Source organism: Callospermophilus lateralis, chromosome 12, assembly GCF_048772815.1.
Source record: "Callospermophilus lateralis isolate mCalLat2 chromosome 12, mCalLat2.hap1, whole genome shotgun sequence".
NCBI lineage: Eukaryota > Metazoa > Chordata > Mammalia > Rodentia > Sciuridae > Callospermophilus > Callospermophilus lateralis.
The window spans coordinates 25,819,204-25,833,120 of record NC_135316.1 but is presented as its reverse complement, the minus strand read 5'-3'; the positions used below and the strand labels follow the sequence as shown (position 1 = coordinate 25,833,120).

Below are 13,917 nucleotides of genomic sequence, written 5' to 3'. Positions count from 1 at the left end.
CTACAACTACCAAAAAAAAAAAAAAAAAAAGATGAGAAAAGCTTAGAATAGCTCTGAGATTTGTCAAGCACATCAGAAAATGATAGGCCTGGTTTTCACACAGATCAGAGTTCCCCCCACCTCGCCACTCCAGTCACAGAGGAAGCCAACATCACAGCACCAGGCAACCATGTGAACAGGACAGATGAAGATTCATACTATGAAGATTCATACTAATTGAGATAATACTATCAATTCACAGGACTACTGTAAGAGAGAACAAATATAGACTAGAACCATTGAAAAGACTTTAGCTACAGTTCAGATTCTGTTCTCTAATGAAGCAAAGTGATTTTAAAAATCTATGTTCATTCATACTATGTTCTGTAATGTTACTTCTGGACATGATAGGTTTATCTTTCTCTATTTTTAATAAAAATTACATGTATAACAAAGAATGCATGTTGTGAAGCAAAACAATCAAAGTATGCATCTGTGACCAGTCTTTCAGAGAACCTGTACCTTCACCTTGGCTGCCCCTCCACAGTGTTATTTCCATCCAGAATCTAGTTTAGACTGATTTGGTCAGGCCCTTTCTTTAAAACAATTTTGCCACAAACAATATATACCCCTAAAAAAAAAAAAAAAGTTTTTGTTTCTGAGCTTTACAAAATTATAGTTCTTCAAATATTCTGGATACCAATGCTTTGTCTTTTCATCTTTTAAATAGTAGCTATAGTGAATAGATTTTATAGTCAATTTTATCACTCTTCTTTTATAAATTTTTTGTCTTAAACATTTCTCTACACCAAGGGTCACAGTTATTGCCCTTCTTAATCATCTAAGTACCTAATATCTAAATATTATCTATATAGTCAAGGCTTCATTCCATCAGGATTTCATGTTCATCCATGGGGTTTTGTCTGCATGAATAACCAATTATTCTGACAAAATAACAGAGCTTTTTTTTTCCTGCATGGTAACCCTTCCACGTAAGACCAGTAAAGCCCTTGAATATAAATCCATAAAATAAAAATTATTTCATATTAATAATTATGACTATTCAGTCTATTTTTTCTTGGGTCAGTTTTGTTAAAAACTATAATTTTCCAGGAATTTTCCCATGTCATTCAGCTTTCAAATCTATCCTAAGAAACTGCACATAGAATCCCTTTATCTTTTTTTTTAATATTTATTTTTTAGCTTTAGGTGGACACAATATCTTTATTTTATTTTAATGTGGTGCTTAGGATTGAACCCAGTGCCTCACACATGCCAGGTGAGCGCGCTACTACTTGAGTTATATCCCCAGCCCCAAATCCCTTTATCTTTTAATCTGTACATAATCTAACTTTTTTTCACTTGAAACATTATGATTTCACTCCTTTCTTTTCCCCTTTTCAACAATATCAGAGGCTTATCTTTTCAAGGAACCAATTTTTAAATTTACTGATGTTCCCCATTGTTTTTTTGTTTTGTTTTTGTTTGGGTAATTCTAAGAACTAAACCAAGAGGCACTTTACTACTGAGCTAAAAATATTCCAAGCCCATTTTTATTTTTTATTTTGAGACAGTGTCTCACTAAGTTACCCAGGCTGGCCTCAAACTTGTGATCCTCCTGCCTTGGGCTCTCAAGTAACTGGGTTTATGGGAGTGCTCTCAGACAGCTTGCATCTGCTCTTTATTGCTTGGTGTCCTAACAGTAATGCTATCTCTAGCATTTGCGCTCTGAGCAACCATCTTCCTCCACCTTGCCTACTGGTCCTGGAAATCAATCCAATTTCCCACAAGCTCAGCAATGCATCCAGAAATATGTTTTACATAGTATCTAAGATCTGGTTGTTTTGCACTAAAAGAGGATCTCCCAGAATATCTTGTCTGTCATGTATTCAAATTATTATTGTCAGCTGAAATCCCAGCTACTCAAGAGGCTGAGGGGCAGGATGATCCAATAATTTGAGGCCCATTTGGTAGCTTAGTGAGGCCCTGTCTCAAATAAAAAACAGGACTGGGTATAGCTCAGAGGTAGAGAATCCCTGAGTTAAATCCGCAGCACAACAAAAAATAATAAAATAAAAAATTCTCAATCTACTTATCAAGACTTACAAATGATAACCTCTTACTTATCAGATTAAACTTCCTTATGCACATGGTAGGCAAGTGCTCTACTCCTGAGCTACATTCCCAGCCCCTTTTACTTCTTATTTTGAGAAAAGCCAGACTTGAGGTTGCAATCCTCCTGTCTCAGCTTGAGCAGCTGGTATTATATGTGTTTACCACCACATCAGGCCAATATAATTTTATTTGGTGTTATTTACTGCGAAGTTAAAAGTTAAAAATAAATGTGTATGTGACAATTTTCAAAAAGAAATCTAACGGTGCACAACTGGGCTAGAAAATCAGAAAACTTTATAATTTCTAAATGCACTAAGCGTATGAGCAGAAACTTAGAAAATGTTACCTCATTTAAAAGTCAAAGAATGACTTGATCTTCAATATACAAAAGACTTGTCCAGTGATGCAAATAAAATCTTGTTATTTTCTGATATGAGATCAGAATTATAGTCAGAAAAGAGTAAATAATACAGTACATTACCCAGAAATTCTACAAAACAATGCCAAACAAATTCACCTGAATTCTCATCCATGTGGCACATATTGTCCAAAATCTCCTGATCACCTTCTGCAGCAATGTATGCCCAAGTGTCAGTTTCATCTCTGGTATTCCTCCTCTCTTTAAGTGAATACTTGTTTTCCTTGGTTTTATGATCTTCTGTGGTTTTACAATCAAGTGGTATCTCTTCTCTTTTCCGATTATTCTCAGGAACATCATTTTTCTCTTCTGTAGTTTTTTTAAATAAATCGAATGCATTTCTGATTTCCTTAAATGCTAGTTCAAAAATTAAAACTGATGTTAAGTATGAGTCGTAAATTTCTTTTGCAATCAAAAGAAAATCTGGGTTTAGTATTAAAGAATATAAGTATTTTTTCCCCAACCTTGGGATTTTTAAAATATTTTTTTATTTGTTCTTATTAGTTATAAAGTATTTTCTTAATTTTTACTAATATTTCTCTTGGTTATAAAGCAAGATCAGATTTACTATCAAAGTCACAAAGTGATTTCAACTGGTTTTTCTATTAGCAGCTTGTTATCAAAAGGATGTCTGGGGTGAATAACTGTCCAGAAGTTCAGGTATCCTGAACTATTCCCCTAAAGTTGTGACAAAGGTCTAGTCAGCTTGAGCAGCTGGTATTATATGTGTTTACCACCACATCAGGCCAATATAATTTTATTTGGTGTTAAAGTTAAATGTTAAAAATAAATGTGTATGTGACAACTTTCCTACTGCCAGAGAAATCAGCCTAATAAAAATGCATCCTGGGGGTGGGGCTGGAGCTTAGTGGTAGAATGCTCGCCTCTCACGTGTGAGACCCTGGGTTCGATCCTCAGCACCACATAAAAATAAATAAGCCAAATAAAGGTATTAAAATGTTTTTTAAAAATGCATCCTGTAATTAGGACAGAACTGGTTTCTGGTGGTGAATGGAAGAAATAGCAGGCTGCCAGAGCTCTGAATCTGCACTCAATAAAATGACTGGATACTACCAGCTTTGAATTCTCACTTTTAAGTGAGAAGAAAAGCTGGAAGTATAGTTCAGTGATACAACATGTGCTCAGCATGTATGAGATAAGAAAATTGGCAAAGTACTTCACAATTGGAAAGGACTCTATTATAAACTCAGGGTACACAGTAAACAGGTTTTACTAACAGGGATACTGAAAATTGGACCCATCAGTAAATACCATTATAAATGGGATGAACATTAGTTTCATTTGAGGTTATAAGTTCACAACAAAAAAAAGTGCCTGAAATTGATATACAAGTTATAAGGAAGGGAGCTGGAGCTATAGCTCAGTGGTAGAGCACTTGCCTAGCAATCACAAGGCCCTGGGTTTAGTCTCTAGCAATCAAGCACATGCAGACAGAAACACACATGCACACACACACATAAATACACACAAAGAAAAATGTCAATAAAGTAGAGCTAATTATAAAATATTTTAAAATCTCTAATTATTCTTTGAAGAGATAGTAAATAAGATATAGTGACTTTATGTGTGATCCTCCAAAATAGCTATGCACCTGTCTGGCTTTAATTACCTGCTACCACTGCCAAACTCCAGCCCACGCTTAGAACAAAATCTACTTTTAGGACTAGAGATATAGCTCAGTGGTAGAGTGCTTACTAGACATGCAAAAGACCTGGGATTCATCTCTAGCACCATAAATAAAAAGAGAAAAAAAAAATCTACTTTTAACATTACTTCAGTTAACATTTAACTTTTAACATTACTCCAGAGAAAAGATTAGAATTACTATTTAGAATCACTTTTTTTTTTTTTTTTTTTTTTTTAAACCTGGGATTGAACCCAGGGGAACCACATCCCCAGCCCTTTTTATTTTTTATTCTGAGACAGGATCTCACTAAGTTGCTTAGGGCCTTGCTAAGTTGCTGAGGCTGGCTTTGAAATTGCGATCCTCCTGCCTCAGCCTCCTCAGATGCTGGGATTACAGGTGTACAACAGTATTTCTAAGTGAACATATTTTCTAAGTACTTTTGGTTTATAAATTGTTTATTTGGTGGGGTTTATTTAAATACAGCAATGGTGATTTTTTAAAACTAAAGTACTTGGTTCCAATAGTGACTTATGTTATGGATTCTCAATTATTATATATTGTCTTTTGCATGTGGTAATGAGAAAAGAATCTAGGGGCAATCTGCCACTGAGCTACATTCCCATACCTTTTATTAAAAATTTTTGAGTCTTGCAAGTTGCCAAAGCTAGTCTCAAACTTATGATCCTCCTGTCTCAGCTTCCCAAGTCACTGGGACTACAGATATGCAACAATGCACCCTGCTCTATTATTAAGTATCTTGAATTGATCCAAGTGTGTATTTAATATATTTATATATATAAATGAGAGTTAGATACAATTAACATAGTAAACAAAAAAGTTTGCTTCATTTAGTATCCACTAAAAGACACCTGTACTTTCCTGCCACAATGAATTTCCTGTCTCTGTGTAATTCTAACATTCTACCATCATACTTCTGAAAGGTAGGAAGAACAGAGTGAACAGAAAGAAAATAACACAGACACATAAAACTGTTATACATGTTAAGCCTCCCTCACCAAAAATCCGAAATCTGAAGTGTTCCAAATTCTGAAACTTTCTAAGCACCACCAATGCAAAAAGAGAAAAATTCCACAGGTGACCTCATGTCATAGTCAAAATACAAGTACAGGGGTTGGAGTAGTACTTCAGCATTAGAGCACTTCCCTTGTATGTATGAGGCACTGGGTTTGGTTCCCAGCACCACATATAAGTAAGCAAATAAAATAAAGGTCTGTCAACAACTAAAAAAAATATTCAAGCAAACAAAAAAACACACAGGTACACTAAAAATACTGTATAAAATTGCCCTCAAGTTATACATACACACACACACACACACACACACATAAATGATTATATGAAATATAAATGGATTGTGTTTAGACTTGGGTCCTATCCACAAGATAGTTCATTATACATATAGGCAAATATCCCAAAATCAGGGGGAAAAATTCTAAATCTGAAATACTTTTGGTCTCAAACATTCCAGATAAGCACATTTCACCTGTATAATAAATTTAGGTAACTGGTTAAATAAAAGTAGTAGAAGGCTCTAAGTGAATATTAACTATTCCCCAGTGAAGAAAATTTTCTGATTTATAACACTGCAGGCTAAGAAAAGAGATTATCTTTACAGGAAATTAAATTCTTTGTATAAAAAGATGGCAACAAAATTGGCAAAATGTTTTTATTTACACTTACTCTTCAATCCCTTTGGCTCTTTTCGACTTTTTTCTTCCTTGTCTAAATCATGTCTTTTCTGGTATTTTTCTTTAGGTTCATTTTTTTTGGTCTCTTTCTCCTGAAAAAATATTTAAAACTCAAAACAAGAATGGATAAAGAGCTGATAGTGTGGATTTGAAGACTGAAAAATGTAGATAGGTACATGGTGCTATTATCTACCTATATGTTAATAGGGTACATGATCACTGATCATTTAATCTTTTTCACACTGCTTCCTCAATCAAGATTATCCTTCAACTATTTGATAACTTACACAATATCAAATTCAAAAAACCTAATGCCAGCTTCCCAATTCTTCTTTGGGAATTTTATTGTTAAAAAATAAAATGCTGGGGGCTGGATGGTGGCTCAGTGGCAGAGCACTTGCCTTGCATATATGAGCCACTGGGTTCCATCCTCAGCACTACTAAAAATAAATAAATAAAATAAAGGTATTGTGTCAATCAACAACTAAAAAAATGTTAAAAAATAAAATAAAATAAAATGTTGGGCTGGGGTTATAGCTCAGTGGTAGAGCACTTGCCTAGCATGTGTGAGGCACTGGGTTCGATCCTCAGCACTGCATACATGTCTATTGACAACTAAAAATATTTAAAAAATAAAATGTTATAAAAAATAAAATTCCAAGAATATTTCACCTAGTCTCATCAAACATGACTATTTTTATTTCTCCATACTCTCCCTTCATCCTTATATATAATTCATTTTTCACATGTATGTATGGTTTCTTTTCCATATTTTCTAAAGTTTTCCGTTTTTATTACATTGACCTCAATATTTCAAAGGATACCACACTTCTCAAATTGATACAGTTTCTTAAACATTTTCCCCATATCTAGACAGTATTTTATTGTTTTTTCACTGCTGAGGATAATACAACCATAAATATCGTTGGGTAGATAGCATTTCCCCACTTTAAAATGATTGCCTTAAGATAAATTCCTAAAACTGGGAATAATGGACATAAAGAAAGTAGTCTTTATCATAGCCCTTGATAAATACTACATATGGATACTTTAATAACTTGGAAAATATTTTCATTTGTATGAAAGATCCTACAAAAAATTTTATTATAACAATGGGACAAATGCATAATAAATAATTTTGTAAGAATTAAAACTTATGTTAATGTACCCTGTATTTAAGTTTTATATTCTTAAGACAATAGAGCAAAATACCAAGTAGGATGGAAAAAGCTAATAAATTAAGTTCATGAAGCTACAGTCTGAGTAAACAACAATTCCCTAATGACAGAAATATTTCATAGTTCTACCATTTTCTTTTCATTATTTGTGAAACCTCCCGATCACTTGACATGCCTTGGTCTGCTTTAGGTATTTATGTACTCTAAGATTATCCCTACTACCCTTACCTCCTCAGTTGAGTCAGGGGACCTGAGGACTCTCTCTTCCCCACCAGTCCTGGAATCCTTCTGTGTTTGAGCAGATGAAGGTGGGCTCAGTTTATCTAATTCTGTGTTACTTTTACCCTTGTCTTGATTTCTTTGTTTTTTAGGTATAGTTTTTTTCTCTGAGAAGATGATGTTCTTGTTTTCTAGCCTTTTGCTCTCTTTTGGTTCTTCAGTCTTCCTCAGCTTCTTTTTTTTCCTCTTGGCTTTGACATCAGCATCCTCATCAGCACTTACAGTTTCATCCAACTGTTTCTCCAAACTACCCTCTTGAAGTGCTTCCTGACATGTTTTATCTTTTATACTTTTAATTTTTTGTTTCTCTTCTCTGTTGTCATGAAGTAACTCTTCACTGTCATCCTCCTGAAAAGGAGAATCATTAAGCACACTTGATTCAGACTCTAGCTGAGATTCAATACATTTCTCTTTTTTTGTTTTTCTGTTTTCTTTGGGATCTTCTCTCATTTTAGTCTTTAAATCTCTTATTTCAGCCTTTTTAACTTTCTTTAATTCCTTAGCTTCTCTGATTTCATCCTTTTTGGGCTTCTTAGAGTCCTTTAATTCTTCTTTGGCTTCCAAAATTCTTTTCTTTGTCCTTAAATCAAATACAAAATTTTCAGAGGAGCTCTCTAGCTCTGGCCTGGTTTTATCTTTTAGTTTCCCAGTCTTTGTTTTTTTCTTTTTTAAATCATCCGGGCTTTTCTCTTCTTTGTGCCTTATTTTTTTCTTTTTCTTCCTTGGGGAAGTATCTTCTTTTGTCTCACTTTGCTGATCACTATCAGAGTTTGCTTCAAATATGTCGTTATTTAAAGATAGTCTCTATAAAATACAAAAAAGGATAGAACACTAACATAATTTTAAAGATTTTGAAAAACTAATAATAATTTTAAAAGTTTAAAAAAGTGGTACTGCCAGGAGCAGTGGTGCACACCTGTAATCCTAGCAGCTTGGGAGGCTAAGACAGGAGGATCAGGAGTTCAAAGCCCGCCTCAGCAACAAGATGCTAAGCACCCTGTCTCTAAATAAAATACAAAATAGGGATAGGGATGTGGCTCAGTGGTCGAGTGCCCCTGAGTTCAATCCCCAGTACCTTAAAAAAAAAAAAAAAAAAAAAAAAATGGTACTAATAAAATCTGGGAGAAATTTTTTAAAGCATATTCAACTTCTTAACATTACCTACACTGAAGCTGTATAAAATATTACTTATTGGGGAAATACTGGGAAATAATATTGCCCAAATTATATTATATTGTGTGCATGTATGAATATATAACAACAAATCTCACCATTATGTACAACCATAATGCACCAATTTAAAAAAAGATATTATTTATATCTCATTTAGCAAATAGGTCCTGGTAGTAATAATAAGAATCAACTAAAAAAAAAAAATGGTAAAATATGAGCTAGATGTGGAGTTATATGCCCATAATCCCATCTATTAGGAGGTTGGGGCAGGAGGATCTTAAGTTTGAAGGCAGGATGGACAATTTAGTGAGATTTCAGTTCAAAACAGAAGTTTAAAAAGAGCTGGAGATATAGTTCACAGTGAGAGTGTTTGCTTGGCACATGTAAGACCCTGAGAGGGATGGGATAGATGAACAGAGAAATAGAAAATGTCAAATCCCTGGAGGCCCCATGTATATGACTTTAATTTCAAACTTCCTCAACATATAAGAAAATAATCTTCACATTTTGTTATAAGCAGTTATAATCCAAAGACAAAAATTTTTAAATACTTTGAAATACAGGATGTTCTTAAATTTGCTGTTACATTTCACAGTTTTATATGGACCAAGCAAGCTGTACAGAAATCTTACTTTCCTGATTAATTGTTAAATAATGTTAAATATTTCCTATTAAATTATATTTTCCAATTCCAAAAATTTAAAAAGTAATTAAGAATAAGGTATTTGTATAGACACAAAATGTTGTGAAAACTATTTTAAGTTCCCATTTCCCCAAACTGTCTTATCTTAAATAACTGGAGAATGGAAAGTAGGGGAAAAAAAGACAGGTAAACTTAAAATGTTTTACGTACAGTACCTAAGAAATGGATGCCACCAAGGTTAAAAAGATAGAGGGAACAAGGTGGTACTGGCTTAAATTTTTAAATCTCCCTGAATCACTCCATAAAAAACAAAGCAACTGGGCTGGGGTTGTGGTCTAGTGATAGAGCACTTGCCTAGTATTTGTGAGGCACTGGGTTTGATTCTCAGCACTGCGTATAAATAAATGAATAAAATAAAGGTCCATCAACAATTTAAAAAAAAAAAAAAAAGGCAACTACAATTGCAAAACAAAACCCCACAGACACCATTTATAACAAAATTAGGTGGTTGGGGTCAGAATTGTAGTTCAGTGGTATAGCATATACTGTGTTGGATAGACACACACACACACACACACACACACACACTCACAAATTAAGTGGCAAATTATCTCCAGAATATAAATAGGTAGGGACAAACTATTAAGAGCTTTAAGATCTACACAGTTATATACATACCTATATAGGAGTAAGGGAAAACAGCAAACACTAGGAGATAGTGGTGTGAGAAATAACAGGTTCTTTGAGAAGAACACCTCACCCAGGTGAATTATGCATAAGTGAATTATGCACTATGAACTCCCAAAAATAACCAGAGTCGCAGAAAAGGGAGGTGGGATTGGGGGTGTAGCTCAGTGGTAACGCACTTGCCTTGCACACATGAAGCCCTGGGCTCAATCCCCAGCTATGTTTTTTTTTTTGTTTTTTTTTTAAGAAAAAAAAAAAAAAGTAACCAGAGCAAGCTCACTCCCATCACTTGCACAAAGCCATAATGAGGATAAACTGCTATGACTGGATTCCAGATAGAGCTGCACAGAAACAAAGAAAAAATCCAGAAATCAGCTGAGCACGGTGGTGCATGCCTATAATCCAAGCAACATGAGAGGCTAAGGCAGAAGAATTTCAAGTTCAAAGCCAGTCTCAGCAACTTAGTGAGGACTGTCTCAAAACATAAAAAGGGATTGGGATGCGGCTCAGTGGTTAAGTGCCCCTGGGTTCAATCCATGGTACCAAAAAAAAAAAAAAAAAGGAAAATTCAGAAGTCAGTCGTGGTGGGGTAGGGTGAAACAGAATCTTAAAAAACCCTTATAAAGTAATGCCATATTTTTGAACTCTTTAATACATAATAAAGGCAGGTGCTCAGGAGCCATGGAACTAAAAAGAACCTGTTTTCTTCTGCCTTCTAAAACTTGAGGAAAAGTCATTTCATATAAAAATAAATAGTACTAAATGATTTGGATAGACTATTTTGTTAAATTGTTAAGAAAAAAGGAACACAGTCACAAGTCGGGCATGGTGATGGTGTGATCCTTGTAATTCCAGCTACTTGGGAGGCTGAGTCAAGAGGTTCATTTGAGTCCAAGAATTTGAGCCAGCCTGCTTAACATGAGACTATCTCTTAAAAAAAAAAGAAAAGAAAGTTATGGGGCTGGGGCTTAGCTCAGTGGTAGAGCACTTGCCTTGCACATGAGAGGTACTACATTTGATCCTCAGCACCACATAAAATACTGTACCAACTAAAACTAAAAAAATATTAAAAAAAGAAAGTAATAGAACTGGAGTTCAAAAACAACAAAATCCTAAAAACAACAAAAACATGCCAGAAGGATTGGGATATATATAGTTCAGTGGTAGAACACTTTCTTAGCAAGTATGAGGCCTCAGGTTCAATTCCCAGTACAATAAAAAAGAAGAAGAAGAAAAAAAAAAAACATGCCAGAAAGACATGCCTCTAAAACATTCAAACAAACAAAAAACTCTGAAGCATCAGTCAAGAAGTCATTTGTAAGAGGAAGAAATCTGGATCAGATGTTGGAGAGCAATAGGTAGTACATATTTGTGGCATGCATGAACACAGATGAAGAGATGTTGAATGATGCAATTTTTCTTTTACTGACTCAATTTCTACATTTACAATGAAAGAATAACAAAGTTTGTAAATGGCCAAATGATTCTGCTAAAGAGGGAAAAGCCCAGTGACCAGATGTATTTCTTGCCACATGCCCATTCACTTATAAGACCTCAATGATTAGGCCCAAGTGTCATACAGTAAATAATTGAATACTTTGGAAATGAAAGAGTTCACAGGCTGATAAAGAAAACAGTCACATAAATTAAAAATTCAGAATGTTATTAATGCCTGGAAGTTTCAATTATTTATAAAATAAAGATAGCTTTGGAAAAGAAACTTTCACATAAAGAAGTATTTTCCTAAAATTAGGATATTCTTATCCTTTTTAAGCTCAAGAATGAGCTTCAAACACACTTGTCTATCAATAATTTAAAAATAAGAGGAGGTTGGGTGTGGTGGCTCCCACTTACAATCCCAGGAACTCAGGGCAGAGACAGGAGAATTCCTGGGCAACTTAATGAGATCCTGTCACAAAATAAAAAAATTTTAAAAAAGGGTGGTGGGATATAGTTCAGTGGTAAAGCACCCCAAATCCTCCTCAATACTAAAAAAAAGAAAGAAAGGAACCACAAGTTGGCTTTAATCAGAGGTTCAAAAAGTAATTAATAAATGAAAATTTAAACATCACCATATGTAAAGGGAGCATAAAGTTAATATTCCATATGACAAGACTACTTGGGAATTATTATTATTTTTTTTACATTAAAAAAAATTTTAGTGGTATTTGGACACAAACCTTCATTTATTTAGCTTTATATGGTGCTCAGATCAAACCTAGTGTCTCACACATGCTAGACTAGCGCTCTACCACTGAGCATTTCTTGAGAGTTTTAAAAAGATTTCTTACAAAGACAGGGAAGAAATATATTATAGAAAGATTTTGAACAAAAGGCCTAAATTTTGAGTTTTATATATAAACCAACTGCTTAATAAAGCAGACATGTGGGTACATGTAAATGCTTTAACAGAAAGAAACAGGGAAGGTTGGAGTAGTATCTATTCTAGAAAAATGAAATACAACATAAGGAAAAAATTGGGGGAAATAACAATCTAATCTGAACTCATTTTTAAAGAGTTTCTGTTATAAAAATTATAAAACTGAGCATTTTGGTTGGTAATTTAAAAACTATACTATGGAGCTGGGGTTGTAGCTCAGTGGTAGAGCACTTGTCTAGCACGTGAGGCATTGGGTTCAATCCTCAGTATGATATAAGTAAGTAAATAAATAAATGAAGGTATTGTGTCCATCTACAACTAAAAAAAGTAAAAAATGTTTGGACATGCATTTACTTAAAAAAAAAAAAACGAAACATACAATTAAAAGTCCTGCCACCACAGCATAAATTTTAAAAATCGGCAATTCCACTCTTCTAACTGGATTTCAAGCTACGAGCCCAAACTAAAAGACAACCTAGCATAATGGTTAAGAGTGCAGTTGCCTAGTTCTATGAAAGTGGGTGAACTTGGGCTAGTTAACTTAGGTAACCTTCAGTTTCTAACCTTAATCCATACAGAATGCTAACCCAGTGTGTAGTACATATCTAAATTACTGTTCAGCAAATACCAGTTGCTTCTGTTAGTGCTATTATTACCATTAGCAAGCATTGCACATAATCAGAACTGGGTCCTAATATAGTTTTGGCCATTCAAAAAAACACTAGGTATTCTTTTTTCAAAAAAAACATATTTTTATTTTATTTTTATGTGGTGCTGAGGATCGTACCCAGTGCCTCATGCATGCTAGGTGAGTGCTCCACCTCTGAGCCACAACCCCAGCCCTGCACTAGGTATTCTTAAAAATCTCCAACTGTAGGGAGAAAGGGAATCAATGTTCAGTCCATACAATAAATTATAAGTGGGCTAGAGATGCTCAATGGTAGATCACTTGTCTACTGTGTGTAAAGGCAGTGAGTTCGATATCTAACACTAAAATAAAATAAATTATAAGCCAGAGTCAGCTGCCTATGTGAGAAATACAGTGTGCCTTCACTGTATTTACTAATAAGTTTTTACTAATAATATCAAGTATTTATTAACAATAATTTAGTTACTAACTAATATGTTCAAGAGTCCCTGCCAATATTCTAAGAAATGACTATATTTGGCAGGCAGGGCATAGTGGCACCCAGGATCCTGTAATCCTAATGACTGGGAGGCTGAGACAGGAAGACTGCTAGTTTGAGGCCGTTGTAGGAAACTCAGCAAGACCTTGTATCAAAATAAAAAATTTTAAAAGGCTAATAATGTAGCTTAGTGGTAGACTGCTGCCTAGCATATAAGACAGAAGGAGGAAGGGATGGACAATTACTTCTTCTTTTTTTAAAATATTTTTTTAGTTGTCAGTGGACTTTATTTATTTATATGTGGTGCTGAGAACCGAACATAGGTGCCTCACACATGCCAGGCAAGTGCTCTACCACTGAGCCACAACCCCAGCCCAGGACAATTATTTCTAAGAAGAAAAAGAAAATTAATGGCAAAAAAGAGAAGTTGAGTACAAATTGGTTCAATTAGTAAAGAGAAATTATAAATGAAATTTGTAAAAGGTTAATGGAAAAACTCATAAGATTATACTAACTCAATTATTCATGGTATGACAGAATAAAGGATAAAATAATGAGGGAAATTAATACAGCAAAAATAA

General features: G+C 34.3%; 1 protein-coding gene across 2 annotated transcripts in view; it reads right to left on the bottom strand.

The window, feature by feature from the left end:
- Mphosph8 (M-phase phosphoprotein 8) overlaps nt 1-13,917 on the bottom strand; it is a 43,168-nt gene that overhangs the window by 13,308 nt on the left and 15,943 nt on the right. The window contains exons 3-5 of one of the 2 annotated variants that reach the window (XM_076872703.2): nt 7,276-8,130; nt 5,862-5,961; nt 2,612-2,869 (exon numbers count right to left, since the gene is read on the bottom strand). In XM_076872703.2, the coding sequence (XP_076728818.2) occupies nt 2,612-2,869; nt 5,862-5,961; nt 7,276-8,130 (1,213 nt within the window). The remainder of the gene's footprint in view (nt 1-2,611; nt 2,870-5,861; nt 5,962-7,275; nt 8,131-13,917) is intronic. The other variant, XM_076872704.2, reaches the window with a different exon arrangement.